This window comes from Rhinoraja longicauda, chromosome 16 (assembly GCF_053455715.1).
Source record: "Rhinoraja longicauda isolate Sanriku21f chromosome 16, sRhiLon1.1, whole genome shotgun sequence".
In the NCBI taxonomy this organism is placed as follows: Eukaryota; Metazoa; Chordata; class Chondrichthyes; order Rajiformes; family Arhynchobatidae; genus Rhinoraja; species Rhinoraja longicauda.
Genome location: NC_135968.1, coordinates 27,772,684 through 27,792,331, shown reverse-complemented (window position 1 = coordinate 27,792,331; position 19,648 = coordinate 27,772,684). Strand labels below are relative to the sequence as shown.

General features: G+C 38.7%; 1 protein-coding gene across 4 annotated transcripts in view; it reads right to left on the bottom strand.

Annotated features, from left to right (window-relative positions):
* ccdc186 (coiled-coil domain-containing protein 186) overlaps positions 1-19,648 on the bottom strand; it is a 65,945-nt gene that overhangs the window by 5,829 nt on the left and 40,468 nt on the right. Inside the window, exons 13-17 of one of the 4 annotated variants that reach the window (XM_078413464.1) lie at positions 18,427-18,616; positions 17,952-18,047; positions 15,509-15,547; positions 12,351-12,561; positions 6,552-6,771 (exon numbers count right to left, since the gene is read on the bottom strand). In XM_078413464.1, coding sequence (XP_078269590.1) covers positions 6,552-6,771; positions 12,351-12,561; positions 15,509-15,547; positions 17,952-18,047; positions 18,427-18,616 — 756 coding nt within the window. The remainder of the gene's footprint in view (positions 1-6,551; positions 6,772-12,350; positions 12,562-15,508; positions 15,548-17,951; positions 18,048-18,426; positions 18,617-19,648) is intronic. The other 3 variants (XM_078413465.1, XM_078413466.1, XM_078413467.1) reach the window with 3 other exon arrangements.

Here is a 19,648-nt window from a genome sequence, read left to right as displayed (position 1 = left end):
TTTAAGAGTGGAACTAACTTATCACATCAGCTCAAGTGACTTCAAATTGACTGGTGGCCATGCCCACAGATAGTTGAGCCTGTGCTGATTACTGGTTTGCTGACAGCAACTTCAGGAATTCTGCATTAAGTGCACATGCTGGGAAAAAACAACATTTGCTGTCAGGTTCTCAGATTAATTGCAGCAAATACCAGTAAATTTGATGTGATGTCTGCAAAATCCGAGCTAAAATTGTGTAATAGTTATTTCACCTAGTATTCAATTGGTTCAGAATCACGGCTAATGTGCCAAGCACAATGGTAATCTGGAAATAATGTTCTTCACAGAAAGGATGAATAGAATAGCACAAATTCAAACTAAATTTGCATTATTGAGGACAAAATAATCTTATTTAATAAGAATTAAAGTGATACATATGAGGGGCAGGAAGGAAATAAAAATTAAAAAGTCCCAAAGGGACAAAGGCAAGGAGGTTAAAAAGACAAATTAAAAAAAATACTAAAAACTACTGGAAGCTATGGGGTGCTTGAGGAGGGAAACCCAATTGTGGAACTGTAATGGAAGAACAAAAAGTTGGTGGTTGGTGTTGGGGTTGTACTTTTGTACGGGTAAGGCTATTAGGGAGCGGTACAAGAAAAAGAGTTTTAAATAATCTCAAGGATTAGGTTAACTGGAGCCAAGGATTAGGTTAACTGGAGCAACACATGGAAATGAGTTTGGGTCTTAGTGGGTACAATATATCGGAGGAAATCTTTGTGATGGACAGGGAATAGAATTAGAAACTCAACTCACTAGTGACATTTTGAATACTGTGAGACACCTTGGAACAGTGGCTGTGGAGGAATTGCTGCAAGGCGCCAGTGTCTGTGATGATAGTTAAAGGCAAGGGCTTGGTCTTGGGATATCTAGTGATTCATTGAATTCTGGATGGTGGAGAACCATCTAACAATAGGATGGCAGCGAAAGAGTCTGGAAAATTTATGGAATGGAGTATTGCAACTACAAACATGAAAGCTTTGATATGTTTGTGAATGACAACAAAAGACTAAGGACATAAATGAGGAGATGGAGATGATCAGACATTTAGAGGAATTGCAGGCAACGCTACAGCAGTAGGAAGAGACCACTGATGGAAACTTTTTGGGTATGGCTCAATAGGTAAAAACAGAACTGTATGAGTTCCAACTGCGCTGGATAATAGAGGTTTGTATGAGAACTGTGGAGCTAATCATGACAAAAAAAGTCACACAGAGGTTGAAGAATTTACTGTGGTCAACATCAAAAGGAAACTAATCTTGTGGCTTTAAGTAGGGCTGTTCTGGTGCTGCAGGATTGGGAGATGCATGACTGGGGAAATTCAGAGATCTGCAGAAAAAAAATAGGCTTGGATTTGACAGATAATAAATCAATTTGTGAGAAGTGAAGGCCTTAGACAGCATGCAGAAAGAAATTACAGGAATAGATCCATGTATGAGGTTCTTATGTCATGGGAAAAGAATGGAGAAACTGGAACTAATCCCACAGGAGAGAAAGTTCAAAGGAGATGTGAACAAGCCATTTAAAATAATAATGGGTCCAGGGTGGATTGATAGAGAGAGATTATTTCGATTGATGGAAGGTCAAGAACCAAGGGACAATATTCATGGTGATTGGAATGGACAGGTTTTTTTAAAATGTAGCAAAGGTTTAGCATCTGGAGTGCATTGCCCGATGGAGACAAAAGTCAATTATGGTTTTCAAACAGAATTGGAACAGTGCTTGAACAAAAATATGGCAGGCATATAGGCAGGGCCAAATGGGCTCCTTTTGTGTTATTGCCATTCTAATTTGAGAAAATTTCATGCATGAAGAAAATTCAGGATCATCAGCGCAGTCATTGAAAATAAAGAACAGCTCACATAATACTGAAATAAATCTAATAATACTTCATCAAAAGTCAAGGAAAGATTACTGTAATATTCATCTAATGCAAATGAAATACTTTAAAATTATGTTGTAAATTGAAAGACCATTGAATTCCATGCCTTCATCTTTCTTTTCTTTTCATACCCATTTCTCTATTTTATTTTTATTGCAGTCCAGATTTATTATTTTTTAAATGATCTCTGTAGTCCACCTTCCATTTTGAGGTGGGATCTGCTTCAAAAAGGTTGGCTTTATGATTGCTGGGGCTGTGTTTCAGGCAATCACCAATTAGTAACGAACACAGTAGTTTCTACCATTTATTTTGTTTTTGCATAGAAAGACAAGTATTATTACTGGAAGAGTTATTTTAAGCACAGTTGTTATTCAGCAGGCCCTATATGAAAGTTTAGCCAAAATAATCATCTTAGGTCATAAAATTGAGATGAATGCATGAAACGAAACAGTATTTTATAAAGGTTCAGTCCATTTCCCTTGCTTAAGTATTTTGAATCTATTAAGCTAAGAATTCACTTTCACTTGTTGGCAGCTTCATCTTGACATGTCACCTTCAAAGCATTTGTATGATTACAAATGCAGCTCTCTACCCCATAAAATTTGTATTATTTCGTTTTATTGTCTTTCCTCATTCTTCTAATCAATATGTATCCCTTCACTGCAAAATTTCTTCTGCAATGTACTGGTTTGATCCACTGATCTGACATTTTGTTCCTCATTATTTATTTCCGATTCTTCGCTTTACATCATCTGCAAACTTTGAAATTATGCCCCGCACACTTGAGTTCAACTCATTAATAAAAATTAAGAACATTGGTCCTAATACCAATATCTGGTGGATAACACTCCATACTTCCCCCCTCCTCCCCAACTCCTAGTCTGAAAAAAAAATAAAAAATCTTCAAGCTGTCAGTCTGTCTAATACCCATGTATACCCAATAAACGTGTGTATAAGTTTATTTTTATGTTCTGTCAAATGCCTGTTGAAAGTCATTTAAGTACATCCACCACACAACCTTCATTTTTACTCACTGTTATGTCATCAGAAAATTCAAATTGAATTAGTAAACACAACTAAACATATCCATACTGCCTTTCATTTATTAGTTCATTTTATAGGCACCAATGAATATTTTTCTTAATTTTGTATCCTGAGAAGATTTATCATTATGATGTTAGGCTGACAGCTACCTAACTCCTCAAATTATCCCTCTTCCCCGATTTCCAAGTAAGAATCTAACATGTGCATTCCTCCATTTCTCTGATACAACCTTAAAATCCAGGAAACACCGGCAATTTGCAGAAATAGCCTCTACAACTCCCACTCTATTAACTTCGAGTGACTTTTTTAAAAACCGAGTGTTGCCAAATTTTCAATTAGCTCAATTTCATTTTATCCAACCTAATATCAGTATTACTTCCTCCTTTACTGATACAATGTAATAGAATCCTCTACAACAGCAAATAAATATTGTACTATTCAGACCCATGACATCTCTTCTGCCTTAGCAAGTCCTTAAGGAGATCCTTATTTTTTGTCTCCCTTTTACAATTCAATACATATGCAACATATTCCCATTTTTTTCTTAATATCCCATTTAAACCGAATAAACAAATCACTCCATGATGCATGTGCAGATGACGCTATCATATAACAAGATCATGGTACAGAAAATCATGATTTCTGGGAACATAATTCCACCTCGACATCATAAGGTGGCGGTGTCACCTATACATTGTAGAAAGGAATGCTAGGTTCCAAATCGTCCCCTTTTTTAAGCCACGTCTCTGTTATGGCCACTGTTTAGTGGTTTGATATGGAAATGTGCCTACAGCTTCCCAATTTCATTCTAACAGATTAATATATTTGTTGTCAGTCAAGGTGTCAATGAATATGGAATTAAAATAAGTGGATGGCCATGTATGGGAGAGCAGGCTATTCAGTACCTAACTGTCTACCCCCATTCTCAACCTGATCTTAGAATGCAAGAATCAGAGGTAGGCTAGTTGGGTCCTCGAGCCTGCACCTATTATTTAATAGGATCCAATTATCCTATTTTGGCGAAAATACCTTCCGAATCTTTCTCCTCTTGATTTCTTTATGGTTTAACTGATTGCTTCTTTCTGTTGAATATATTTAACTTCACAGCTCTCTGGGGTAAAGAATTCCAAAGATTCACAAGCCTCCGAGAGATGACTATCTCCTCATCTCCAAGTGAAAGAGGTGACACTCTTTTCTGAAAGACGTCCTTCCAATCTCTTTTCAGGCCCTTCACAGCCTCCACACTTGCTAACCATCTATTTTGTATTATCAGCAAATCTGATTATTGTACAACTGATCCTTTCATCCCAACATTGAACTCTATGGCAACGCTCGAGTTACCAAATGCCAATCTGAAGATGCCCCATCTATCCTGACACTCTTTCCTCCATGCCTATACATTACCCTCAACTCAAGGGCTCATATGATGTGCATAAATCTATTAAATGACACCTTATCAAATGCGTTTTGAAAATCCAAATACATATTTATTGACTTCTTGGTTGACGAAATGAATGCATCCACTATATCCGCACATCTTATTTCAACCACAGGCCAATAGGTCCAGGGGACCTGTTGGCATTTAGTTAGTCGGCTTTGTAATTAGTCGTCGTGCTTATAGTTTCCGATACTCTGTGCGGTTTTGCCTTGCAAATTGCTATGGTTAAGAAATCATTTTAGCACTGCACCCGCAACATCTTAGTCCTGGAGAAGTGGGCAAACAACTCTATCTCCTTAAATAAAGAGAATGAATGAAAGAGGAGATCCTGAGAGAGCAGGCAAGAGTGGGTGAATGAGAATAAGATAAAACACCAAAAAGTTAGAACAAATTCAATTTACTTTTTAAAATGGCCAACAAGAATGAAAACTTGAGGCACGAGACTCCATAAAAGTCCATTTTCAATTATAAAATTTGCAGTAACCAAACATTAACAATAACATGCAAATGCCAGAAATTCAAACTATTTATTCCAAAACTGAGGTAGAGCTCTGCTCAATTAAGCACATCCAATTTACACTTTTAGTCTCCGTTACGTCTACGAGAAAATCCTATGCTGAACTTCTTGATGAAACTCTTGTCATTTTTTTCTTCCCTCTAGACTCAATTCTCAAAATATTTCTTTCCCAACTTTTGATGCTCTCAACTTGTCTACAGCTGCCTTCAACATCCTATGCTGCAATAAACCTCACTCCCCTTTGATTCATCTCATCAATTTCCAATGATTCCCTAAAGCATTGGAGTCAGTTTCTTTTTTTTTAAAACATTCACAGAATACTTTTCCTCTCTGTCCCATCAATCCTAAATCTTCTATCTACTGGGGCTAAAACTGAAGCCTCTAAGTAACTGAAGCCTCACTTCTACCCAACCACATAATTTCATATTTTACCCAAAATAATGCTTGGGCCACTTTTTTAATCCAATTCTTTAGATATTCATACAACAGCATATACTTCTTTGGAATATTCATTACATTGCTTTACAAATGTATGTGGCCCCATAGCAGAAGCGTCCACATCGTGGGGCTGGAAACTGGAAGTGACCTGAGCTAATTCTGCTACCACCATCGCCTACTGCACAAGTGATGGCTCCCACTGATTGTCGCCGGAAGCTTGTGCCCTTTTCAGGACGGACGATGACAGTGATGTAACATTTGAAACATAAGATGATGGACACAAAAGAAAGAAGAAGATAAATGTATGTTATAGTCATACAGTCACAGAATAATCCAGCACAGAATCTGGCCTTTGGCCAATCAAGCCAGCTGCGTGTTTGGCTGCAACAAGCACCCATTATTACACTAATACTACCCGTATAATTTTATTCTGCACACCAGGAGCATTTTATAATGGCCAAATAACCTACCAGCCTGCACATTTTAGGATGCAAGAAGAAATCAGAGGGCCTACAGGAAGTCCATTGTCACAGGGAGAACATGCAAACTCCAGGCGGATAGCACTGGAGGTCAGGATTGAATCCGTCACTGGAGTTGTGAGGCAGCAGCTCTACTAGCTGCACCACTGGTCAACATCTAGTTTTCTGTATTATTCAAATTCGATGCCATTGTTTACAATTTATTTCCTGTTTCTCAGCATTTATTGTATACTAGACAAAGTGGACCGGTTGGGCCCAAACCTCTCCTGCATTAGTGCAGCACCCTGTCCCTCTCCCCCCTCCCCTCTCTCCTCAACCCCTCCCCTCCCCTCTCCCTTCTCCCCCATTCCCCCCTCCCCCCCCCTCCTTTTAAACTTTAAAATGTGAATAACTTAAAAAATATAACACAGATTTCAATAAAAGTACTTGCATTGTGACAATGGTGAGTAAGGCGGGCCTAAAATTGTCACGCTATCGTGTACCATTTTGGCTGAAGTTCAGTAACAACAAGATAACAAACGAGAGTTTTAGTATGTAGATAATTCCAGAAACGACAGCCTCAAAATGTACAAAATGACAATTCTGCAGACTACATCATGGAGTTCTATGCAGTCAAACCCTGTTGTGTCTTTGCAGTTCACTTCCCGTGTGAACAGAATAATTGCTTGCCATTTTTTCCACAAGACCTCCACATGTAACAAACAATCCATGACGTACCTTAAGTGTTATATTCTTTAACAAAGTGTCTTCCAGTACAGCTTGCAGCTTCCTGTTTATTTCCAACAAGAGCTCCAACGTTAGACCACTGTCCGCTGGATGTGACGTGTAAAGTGAAGCCATGATTCCTCCACGTCTGCTCACCTGGGCTTTATTGAAATCAGATGCTTCTGAGGACAATGCACCAGATTCTTCTCTCAGGACATAAGTCTGAATGATTCTGCATCAGAGAAAATATTTCTGTAACATTTGCAGAAGTAATAACTATGAGATTAAGAGTGCTTCGACTCTCTAATTTGCTTTAGGTATGCAAATCTTATACTATTTTCAAGACCCAACCATTTGTAAAATAAGGTATTTCAAGATCAGTCTACCCTTACATGACATTCTTCAATGCAGCAAAATTGTTCGACAATTTGCTCATAACGCATTCTATTAAAATAAGGCAATTTTTGGTTTATTTATTTTAAGATTAGTTTTAGTGAGTCAATCTTCCCTCAGTATTAGTAACAGTGTCTCCTCCATGTGACTGATATTCATAACCATGTCATATTTAATAATTTTCACAGTTTCTCTGAAACTGGCAAAATCTTGATTCTATTTGTAACCTTTTCTGAGAGCTGTGACCCATCATATATATATACAGGTGCTCCCTGACTAACAATGCTTCGACTTACGATATTTTGACTTTACAATGGTGCAAATGCTGGGCAATGGCAGCGACCCATAGCTCGCTTCTGGCCACGTAATCAGGCGTATTAAATGCATTTCAACGTCCTGTGGCGGATCAGGCCACTCCTTGGGTCAGCCCCTCGTGGAAGTACCGAAAGTGGCGTACCTCCGGTTCTTGGGGGGGGTCCTGTGGCGGATCAGGCCACTCCTTGGGTCAGCCCCTCGTTACGTGACGGACAGGCGTAAGGGGTTAAAAGTGAGACCAAGGGGAGGCGTGGCTCATCCCTAGAAGAACTACGCTGTGGGCAGGAGCTCACAGCATAATAAAAGAATCTTACTAAAAACTGCCTGGCGTCTTGCCTTTTCTCTGGCCTCCGCCAGGCCACTACAGTACGATATTTTCGGTTTGCGATGGGTTTATCAGAACGTAACCCCATTGTACGTTGAGGAGCACCTGTATGGACACCATATTCCACATAATTCACAAATACTTTTCACGTCAATGGTCTTGAAGGGACATCCACTGACTTTCCTATAATTGTTTCTTCTGGCAGATCATTTTTAATTTATCACAATTACTGTCGTGTGTTGCTAAGCCAGCCCTCAGCCTTCAAAGCAAATATTAAATATTCAGTAAGAGAATCATCACAAATGCCTTCTGAAAACCCACACATCAATGATCAGTTCTAGACTGTCCTTGTCCACTTCCTTGTCTACTTTTCAAAGTACCTTAGGATATTTTACAGCGTGATGGTTATTTCAAAAACCATATTCCCTTTGATAGCTATATTCTTTAAAAGTTTGATTGCTTTCTGCAGGATCCTTGAAATAAATATTTTCTGAATTTCCCCATTTAGACTATTAATTTGTAAGCCATGCAATACAAATATTTTTGTTGTCTTGAGAAATAAAATTCTTTAAAACCATAGAAATATTTTTGGCACATCAGATTTGGTTAACATTCTGAAGCTACAGGAATTTGTTAGGAATCAAGACTATAATATGATTGAACTAGGTTTGGGCTGAAGACACAAACAAGTTCTAATGTAAACCTTGAAGGGATGAATACAGATTAACAAATCACAGAAAGTTAGTGGGTAAACCAGCAAATAGCATGAAATATTGTACAAAAATCTTGTTTAATAAAAATATACAAGGCAAAAAGGCTCTCAGTTAAACACCATAACCAGTTCTGTTCAAGTTGTGGACTCCTATGTATCAGTGAGACCAAGCGCAGGCTTGCGATCGTTTCACTGAACACCTCCGCTCAGTCCGCCTAAACTTACCAGATCTCCCGGTTGCTAAACACTTTAACTCCCCCTCTCATTCCCACACTGACCTTTCTGTCCTGGGCCTCCTCCATTGTCAGAGTGAGGCCCAGAGCAAATTGGAGGAACAGCACCTCAAATTTCTTTTGGGCAGCTTACTCCCAAGCGGTATGAATATTGACTTCTCTAACTTCAAGTAACCCTTGCTTTCCCTCACTCTCCATCCCTCCCCCTTCCCAGTTCTCCAACCAGTCTGACTGTCCCTAATTACATTTTATCTCTGTTTGCTTTGTGACTACCTTCTCCTAGCTAACAATGATCTATTCTACATTTTACTTGATCGCCACCTCCTTTGGTGTCTCGTTCTCTCATACCTTATACTTCCTTATCTCTGTATCTCCCCCTCCTCTTGCACTGAATCTCAGTCTGAAGAAGGATCTCGTCCCAAAAAGTCAGCCATTCCTTCTTTCCAGAGATGCTGCCTGTCCCACTGAGTTACTCCAGCATTTTGTGTCTATCTTTGGATTAAACCAGCATCTGCAGCGCTTTCTACCTGATCATGCATCAATATTACTGTCAACATTAGACGAGAAAGCAAAACAGCGTAACTGAGAATAGAAAATACCACACAAGATGAACACTACAGATTTCAAAAGTGTCAAATAAGTAGTTCTTTGTTGGATTGTAGCATTCATGCGACAAAAGAAGGACCAAAGTCAGACAGAGGGGACTCAAGGGCACCTAGCACACTTTAGCAATTACGTGGACACTAAACTGAACATGTTAAAAGCCTTCGTAAGATCTATAATCACTTCATCTAGACATTTGCCCTGCGCTTGGCATTTGCAGGTCCTCAGTATTATACCACGTCACAAGCTAATTTATGGAAGTTGCAGTGACTTTGACAAACACATCTAAAACTGCTTGCAATCTTAAAACAATGACCCATCCCAATGTATTGTCCGCCAAACCAAGAAGACAAGTTCTCTTATCTAGTATTTATTAATCCTATCTATTTTAGGTTAGTATAATGGAATGATGTTAGCATCTACTATGTCTTGTGTTTCCCTTTCCTATTCAATCATGGCAATTTACCCTGAGCCAATCACCTGATTTCTGTAGAGGCAACGTCTATTCAACTTATTAATTAATAGCTACATATTAGGATTCTCAATGATCAGAATTCCACCGATGGATTCAAGTGGCACAATATTTTTTTGTCAGAATTACCTTTCACTTTCTTCGTTACACAATACATACATCTTGATCTGCATTTCCAATAGAAGCTTTTGTGTTCTCGTACTGATCAAATCAAAATGATTGAGCATATTTATTTAACTTTCACTGGAATTTATTTAAATCATGGTTAACATTGTCGTACACCATTCATTCTGTGGTCAGGCTGATCTGTATAGATTCAGTGACAAGCCATTTCCTCAGTGTAGTCCGCAAGTCTGTCTTTATCTTGTTTTTCCACTAGCTAAACTCACAACTTGTTTCTGAGTAGTTGTATATTTGTTATCAGTGTTCATGGGATAAGAACTCACAGTATATCTTTGTCAAGATTCACTGCAAACAGAATACAACTTTCCCAGCCTTTTCAAAGGGTTAAATGATGATATGGTTCAGGAAATCTGGTTTAATAAGTCTACAAGGTGAGAGTTGAGAGGTTATCAAAATGATGTATTTAAAATGATACACAGATTCAATAGGCAAGGCAGATAGAAACAATTCCTTCTGAAGAGGGAATTTGGAAAAAGGATGAATCACTTTAAATTAGAGATTTCCAGGTGGGAATGAATTTAGGATGCATTGTGTCACACCAAAGGCACTGGACAACTGATTCTCTCCTCTCAGCAAGCGTTGGATTGCAAGATGTTTAAATTTTTCAAGATCATGGACATTAGATAAGTGTATCCTGGAAAATAGACAAGACAGGCAGATAGGTCAAGTGTGACTTGATGCAAGACAGAACATGTCCTGGGGACTGAACGGTCTACTGTTGTTTGCATGTACATTTCTTTAAAATACATGTTGGTCATTAAACATTTAAAGATGATAATAATTCTTTAATGATTCAAACTGCTGGCAATGTACTGCACCGAAAAGCACCCTGTGTAGCATGCTAGCTTGGAGTCTTTGGATAATCTTTAGAAACTTGAAAGCAGCCGCAAGCTTCAAATTATCTTCTTGTTTCAGATGTGTCATTTATGATGCAGAACAGCAAAACGCTCCATTAGAGGAGTGACTTAATGCCTTTAATTAGAATTTAAATGGTGTTCTGAACAAATTTATTTCTATCTGTCATATACCAAACTCCATTTATCTTTGAAATTAACCAGAGCAATCATTTTTTTTAGAGAGTCTATTACACATACTAAAATTGTAAAATTTTAAGGAGTGCCCCCTTTGTCACTCTTATTTCAACCTTCAGATTAATGTAAGACTGAATAAAAAATGAAACAAACCTGAACAAATCTTAGTTGCCAGAGGAGGTAATTGAGACAGGTACTATAACAACATTTAAAGACATTTAGATTTAGAGGGATACGGGCCAAATGCGGACAGGTGGAACTAATGTAGATGTGCCATCTTGGTCAGCATGCCCATGTGGGGCCAAATGGCCTGTTTCCGTATTGTATGACACTATTACTCTAAATGCTAATTTATGTCTGACATGTATGAAGAAAATGCTATGGGTTTCCATAACATTCCATTTCTATTTTATAACAGCCATGCATTTAAAAAATGTTGACAGGAAACCAAAGCATTTGTCTTCTGAAAACACAGATATTCATCACACACAGCCTCATACAAATGTATTATTTTTTTAAATAAAACAAAATGTTGGTCAGGATGTATGATGATCATGTTATGGACATGAGCAACTTTCTATCCACTTTGTATCAAATTATGGATTACAACAGAGAGTGACATTAACTTTATTTGTAAATAAGTACCAAAAAGCATCAAAATTTCATCATGAAAGTAGACACTTTCGTCCAACCCATCCTTGGTAATGTTTTCAGTCCATGCAAAAATTCTAATTCTTGCACCGTTCTAAGGCACGTATCATTTTATTCTCTCATCTTTAGAGTATTTCTTAAATGAATAGTTTTGAGAAAGTTGCTCGTTAACTGCAATTGAAAAATACAGCATCTGCTAGAAATCTGATTTTTTTTAATTTAAAAAGGCTGTAAATATTAAGCGAGCCGAACAGCATGAATGTAGAGAGGTCCAGAGGTTATTAGCCTGAAACATTAACCATTTCTGTGATTGTAACCCTGATGCATATTAGCTCCTGGATGTTTCCTCAGCATTTGATAGTTCTTCAATCAGCATCCTCATCTCTGATTCATCATTTGGTTGTTTTCGTGACCTGAAAATTCCTAAGTATGAAGTACTTAATGGTTAAATTATTTTGTCTGAAGGGTCACAACCCGAAACGCCACCTGGCAATGTTCACCAGAGAACTGCCTGACCCACTCCAGCACTTTATGCCTTTTTTGTAAATCAGCAACTGTAGTTCCTGGTTTCTAAATTATTTTAAATCAATTTCAATGTAACTCAATTTGATGAAACAGAAAACAACAATATTTCAAAACAAAAGAAATCGAAAAAGGGAAGCAGTAGACGTGATAAATTATAATAAAAGGAAAACCAACATTAAAGAATCCGATGATTTCCACAGCTGTCAAAAAAATGGAAACCTGACATGATTAAACTACTTTTCATAGACCCTTATTTAAATTAGCATCTGGGATCGTTTCCAAACAGAGAAAACATCTTAATTCGACCTTGTCTTTTAGGTAAAATAGATGAAAAAACAAAGGCTTCAATGATTCTGTTATGAACTCACCGAGTTTTCTTTCGTATTTCCTCCACTAACTGTTTGATATGATCCTCCATGAATTCAATTTTTTCATTCTTACGTGCATGAGCTTTCTGCAGGCGAACAATACGTTCTATTAATATGGTCTTGTCCACTTCTGGAAAATTGTCTGCCTGTATGGAACGGCCAGTATTCTCTGGAGACCTCTCCTCTTTATTGCATCGAGCATCAAGAGAACCTAGAATGGAATACAGAGAAGATTTTTGGAGTTTAAGAAGAAAGCAACTCACATGGACACATTTAAACAGAATGACTTTATCAGAGCTAATTTCATCTAACCCTAAACCCATCAACTGCAAAATCTTCTCCAAGTCAAACATCTTCATCATCACTGAGTCTACATCTTCAAACTCCATTTCCAAAAGCACTGTTGGTGTACCTTTACCAGAAGGACTGCAGTAGTTCAGGGCAATGGCTCACCATTGGGCAATTCAAGGGCAATTCAAAATTCAAAATCCCCTGAGCTGGGATTGGGGGAAACTTGGCATGGAGAGGATAATTGTCATTATAAACATGCATAAACAGATTCTTTGGAACAATTAACAGTGGAGATGAATAAAAATAAAAAAATGCTGGAAACATTACGCAGGTCAGGTAGCTGTGAAAAGAAATATAGTAAATATTTCTGATCAAAAACCCTTCATCAGAACCAAGAGAAAGAGAAAACAAGTTAAAGTTACAGAGAAGATGGTTGGAGGGGTGTGTAGGACAACTGTAATATCTCTGATAAGGAGAGGCCTAAGTTGTCATGGGAATAAGTTGTAGATCATTGCTCAATGGAGGTCTGTTAAGAGAAAAAACTCACAAAAGCTACAAAAATGTCAGAGAATGAAAATACAAACAAGTAGCATAAAAGTTGCAAAATGCAAGGTTGCAGGACATATCCAGCAGTCAGCTGGTGCTAATGAGAGAGAAAAACTGAGCCACAATGACTTGGAGCAGAAATGTCCAGTTCTGATACAGCCAGAGAAAGCTATTTATATTTGTTGTTGTAGAACTCTTTTTGTTTCCGCAGATGTTGCCTAACCTGCTGTACGTTTCCAGTATCTGTAATTTTCCATTTTAAGCAACATATTATATGAACTAACTTGCCAGTGTTACTAAATTTAGATGCAAAAGCCTAAGTGCTGAAATCATCAATCTGGGGTGCATCTATTTAAAACATATCAACTATTTTAAATAGATGCCTCTCTTCTACTTTCTGCACCTTATATCTGAGTTAAGTGTTAGATAACATACTCTGATAGTTGGAGTACCGTCAAAACAAAAATGCAGGAACATCTTGGGAGAAATACAGTCTTCTCAATCTGTAGAAAGCTTGACATATTGTAGTGAACATAATATCATGATAATCTGGAAATGTAGTACTTTAACCATCATGGGAGATAAACCACAACAGGGTACAGAATATTGGGGCCTAAAAACTGGCATAGCCACATGTGGCTAATATAATGCACTTTTGCAAGTTCAATAACTTCTGCAAGATTATGCCCCATCATCTAAAGAGCAGAACTGATTCCAATCTAATGACAGGGAAAAACACCTGCTGTCCACTCACCACAGCTCAAGGCCTTGCAAGCATGGGATTGCTGTAGTTCAACATTTGACCATAGCCAAGTCATTTTGTGTTCTTGTGGAACAGAAAAAGGAAAAAGCCCCCTCATCCAAGTCGAAGACCCTCACAGCCATAATGCAGAGATTAAACAAGAAGTTACAAATCAGGTAATGTATATTAAGTAATGTGGGGACAACGTCATGTTTGGGGACAACGCCAGGTTCGGCAGTGACCAGACCGATACTCGCCATAGGGTGAACTCAAGATATATTTTACAGTGGTAAGAAAGTCCAGGACCGCATGGTGACTCTGTCCCTTGCCGTCTGGGGCCATGTGCGGTAATGGTGATCTCAGGCTTCGTCTTCGAAGGCGGAGGCGTGGCGGTCAGACTTCTCCCTACAGTTCATCCTTGAATGGAGGCACTGGCGGTCTCAGGTTTATCCTGGCCGCTCAGCTTTGGGCTTGAAGAGGCAGTGAGTGCTGGCAGTCTCAGGATTATCCTGGCGGCTCAGTCTTTGCCTGTGTGTGTGTGTGTGTGTGAGAGAGAAAGTGTGTGAGTGTGCGTGGGCACAGTCCCTCATTGTCTGTGGGCAAGAAGAGTCACTGGCGTCTCCGGCTTGCCCCAGCCACTCAGTCTTAGCCTCAGTAGTGGTGCTGGCTATCTGGGGCATCTTCTCAGCAGCCCAGTCTTGACCACACAGTGGCACTGGTGTACTCAGGTTTATCCCAGAGGCGGGGGTGCTGAGATCCCCCCCCACGATGCAGGAGCTGAATCGCCCCGACGAGGAAGGCCCGCCGCCGGCTGCGGGAGTCAAGATCGTCCCGTCAACGGTAGGTTAGAGGCCCCCGACCGCTGGAGGACAAAGGGAGAGATTGAACTTTTTTTCGCCTTCCATCACAGTGAGGAATGCGGAGGAGTCACTGTGGTGGATGTTCATGTTAAAATGTATTTTGTGTGTCCTGTTGCTTTTTATTGTTATGATGACTGTATGGTAAGTGAAGTTCCTCGTCTGTTTCAAAACATACTTGGCTAATAAAGTATTATTGTGATTGTGATTGATTGAAAACCCCAATTCTATGACTGAGGCTGAACCTTAATATAATTGACTATTCTGAATATGATGTTCTTGTTGCTCATATGAAAACCATCTCAAAATTTACACCAGTTTTTTGTTTATTTAAGATCTTTTCGGTGTCAGGTTTATAGACCTATCTGTACCACACTTCCACAGTTATCAAATGTGTTTTCCTTCCCTCAATATGCTACATCTGCTCATGCTGATTACCTTAACTTGATTATTTTTATTTTATGGTGCATGTGTATTTCTGGAAGGGCTGATTTTTTTTTATTGCTTTTCTCCGATTATCAAGAAGATGATGATGAGTCATCATGAATTCCTATAAATATATAATGAGGTGACTCCCAAATTGCTGTTAGGCAAGTAGAGTACAGTAAAACTCCAATAATCCGGTATCCAACTGTTCTGATATCCCAATCGATCAGCATTCTATTTTCCGCGCACCCTTTGAACTCACCGGACTCTGCGTCCTATGTTCTTTTTAAACTCACCAGGTTCACTGGGCAATTTATTATACTTCTGTGTAACATCTAAAAAAAATGAATTCAAAGTGGGGTATTAATAGGAGTAATATCTAATAGTTTGGAAAATTTGCTAGTCCAGCACTACCAAAGTGCCGAGGGTGCCAGATTGTTGGAGTTTTACTGTAATTTGGATTATTTAAAGGTAAGGCAAGGTACATAATTAGATAAAAGATGCACTTATTTCTTTCAGATGTCATATTTTGGCAGATGTTATCAAAGTCATTTTGAGGAATTGCTACAGGGGATATGGTATAGATAGCTGTCATAACTTACTGATAGTAGTGGGTGGGAATGCCTTAAGTGCTTCCTGGAGTTGCTATTTGGCAATCAAAAAATATTGCATCATCGTAACAATTTATAGATGGCAAAAAGGCTTTGAGGAAATCAGCAGATATACCCTCATGGAATACCAAGTGACGAAGAGTTTGAAATCTGAAATGTTGGCTCTGTTTCTCTTTCGACAATTGCAACTTGACTTGCTGAGAGTTTTCAGCATTTTTGCTTTTATTACAAAATAGCATGTTTCTGACTACAATATTCATTTGGCAGACTTTCTGGACACTTTTTTCTTTTCTAGAAACCATACTAAAAATGCTTAGCTTGAGATGCAACTAGTTTTGATGCATAAATCGCCAGTCTAGGGATGTTGGTATGACCCAATTTAGACGGCATTTGGAGCCTCACACTGACATCTCACCCACTACTGAACAAAAAACAGAATTACATTTCACAAAGATTAGAAAAAAGCAGGAAAGAGACGAGGCTAAATATTTCACAGGAAGATTCTATTAAAAACACATGAGCAAGAAGTATTGTTAAAGAAGCTAAAAACTAGTTTGCTCACCTATTTTAGCAATATCTCATTCTGTAATCCCTCCCATTCTCTAACGTTGTCAATGCTATAATGGTTTTTTTTGCACTCGTCGCGATTATTTTTTTAATTCAAACAACGCGATTATAATGACCCTGGCGTGAACTACAGGCCTTGTGGAGGGTTAGGTGCCGACATTTTGTAAGGGAGCTTAGAAATCAGTAAGTGTCCCATATGTCTTATAAATAATTTTCCCCCCTCAAATTTTGAAAGTATTACATTTTGATCAATTTTGATCACAAATTAGCTCAAAGGGATCATAGGGAGGCTCATTTTTAATGCTGTTGTATTTCATTATGATTTAATAATTTTCAAATTTGGCCACCCATGGTACCCTTATTTACGGAAACACCCACATCCAAATTCAGGGAACTTGAAGTCAGCACTCACCTCTGCAACTGGATCGTGACCAACAGACCACAATCAGTGAGGATAGGTGACAAATCATCCTCTACAAAAATCCTCAATACTGGTACCCTGCAGGGATGCATTCTCAGCCCTCTTCTTTACTCCTTATACACTCACGACTGTGCAGTCAAATACCAATCCAACTCAATTTACAAATTCTCCGAGGACACCACAATTGTGGACCAGGTATCAAATAATGACGATACGGAGTACAGGAAGGAGTTTGAGAACCTTGTAACCTGGTTCCAGACAACAACCTTTCCCTCAATGTCAGCAAGATAAAGGAGTTTGTGATCGACTTCAGGAACCGAGGCGGTACACATACCCTGATATACATCAATCGCGATGAAGTAGAATTGGTTGAAAGCTTCAAGTTTTTAAAGATTAAATATCACCAGCAACTTCTCCGGGACTAGCCACATCGAAGTAATGGCCAAGGAAGCACATCAATGCCACTACTTCCTAAGAAGGCTTAAGAAGTTTGGCATGTTCCCAACATCTTTCACCAACTTCTACAGATGCGCCGTAGAAAGCAATTTATCAGAATGCATCACAGTATGATTTGGGAACAGCTTCATCAAGACCGCAAGAAATTGCAGAGTTGTGGACGTAGCCCAGACCATCACATAAACCAACCTCCTTTCCATTAACTACACTTCACGCATCTACACTTCACGCTGCCTCGGCAAGGCCCCCATCATAATCAATGACGTGTCTCACCCCGGAGTACAGAAGTGTGAAAATGCATATCTCCAGATTCAGGGACAGTTACTTCCCAGTTGTTATCAGCAACTAAACCATCCTATCACCAACTAGAGAGCAGTCCTGCCCTACCATCTACCTCATTGTAGACTCTCAGGCTATCATTAATTGGACTTTACTGGACTTTATCTTGCACAAAACGTTATTCCCTTTATCCTGTGTCTGTACACTGGACAGCTTGATCGTAAGCATGTATTGTCTTTCCGCTCACTGGAGAGCATGCAATAAAATAGCTTTTCATTATACCTCGGTACTCATGACTATAATAATAAACTAAACTGGTATAGGTAGATGTAGAAATATTGCACTACTTTATTATTGCTATAAATAACTATTTTGTCATTTAAATTGAGGTAATGAGGTATTTACTTTTTTGTTTACCTGATGAACTTGAACGACTTCCCATGCTGCTCGCCTCTTTGCTATCACAATTTCCATTTTCCATTTGTTCCAATCGTCGGCGTACTGGAAAAAATCCACACAAGGTGTTAATATTACAGTTCTTGTCTTGATCTCAAATTACTTGAACAGCGTGACAATCTGGTTCCTTCCTGAATTTTTTTTTTTAACAGTTAAAACATGTACGTTTTACCTTTGGTGAAACCAGTCAAAAATAATTGCATTAAATCTATCTCTAAAAATTTCAATATGCTTGGTAAAGGTTGTAGTAATCATACAAAATCAACATATGGTTTACAATCACTAATTTTTGTAACCAGATATTGTTACATGGTACTGATTGAGAATGATCAGCCATGATCACATTGAATGGTGGTGCTGGCTCGAAGGGCCGAATGGCCTACTCCTGCACCTATTGTCTATTGCCAGAATAGTTCCCACGCACCTTGTTGAAGCTGTTTTGTGAGGTCCTTAATATTAGTTGCTTTTTTTCGTTTCTGTGTGGCGAGCTCATCTTTAAGCTCCTCCACCTGTAAAGTCAGCCTACTCACATCCTTTTGTTCAGTGATCACTTCATTCTGCAAAGTGTTCATATCCTCTTGTCGTAGCTGTTGTTCTTTCTGCAATCTGTTCACCTGTGCACAAAACAATGCGAAGATAAGTGATGCTGAGCTGCAAAACAATTTCTGCCATTAATACCAAAGTGAATAAGGTCAGCTTTCACATCAGCTTTTCATTTCAAAAGATGCTAATCAAAATTATCTTTTTTTAATCCCCATTTTTGTTTTAAAGCACCAATAGAAGTCTTATGCTAATGGACAAGCAGTAACAGACTTCTTTTTCTGCCAATTTCATTGTATTATTAATCAGAGTAATTTTTTTGCCATAAATATTTATCCATTAGTCTCCTGGGGAAATTTTCCACTTGCTGTTAATCTTATCCTCACTTCAGTAATAACAAACAACCAGTTTTGATATTAAGGTGGTAGAGCTTTAAATAAATTAAATTCCAGGTAGACTCCACATCCAATGGATTTCTGGGGAAAGTTTATATTCAAAGCTACAAAACAGGAGAAGGCCATTTGGCCCATGCCAAGTCTTTGTAGGTATCCAATTAGAATTAATCACCTGCTCTCTCCACAAACCCCCCCAAATTTGAAAGTTACCTATGACATGTTTCCATCACCATATCAGGCAGGACGTGTACCTTTTTACCTTAATGCTGCCTGCCTCTGGTTCTAATTGCCTTGTAGTGCTTGCTAGTTACTGACCCCTTTGCCACTGGAAAGGGGTTCCCTTTATTTACTTCATAAAATCCTTTGTAACAATGGACGTCTTTTACAAATTCTAATTTCTTGCCAGCGATTTCATCTTCGAATCAATGTAATCCTTGCTGACCTTTGTGCAAAGCTAAGGAATAGCGAGTCACTTTCTTGATCCACTACAGTCTTTCACAGTGCTGCTGTGAGGGAAGTTCAAGAACTTTGACCCAACCACAATGAAGGATGAGAAATATCAGGGTTGTGGTGACTTGGAGAAGAATCTTCTCCAAGTCATGGGAGGTGACATTCCCATGCACAGATACCCTTGTCCTTCTTGGTGGTAACAATTACAAATTGGGAATTGCTGTTGTGGGTGGACAAGTAATTGCAGCCCTTTTCATATCA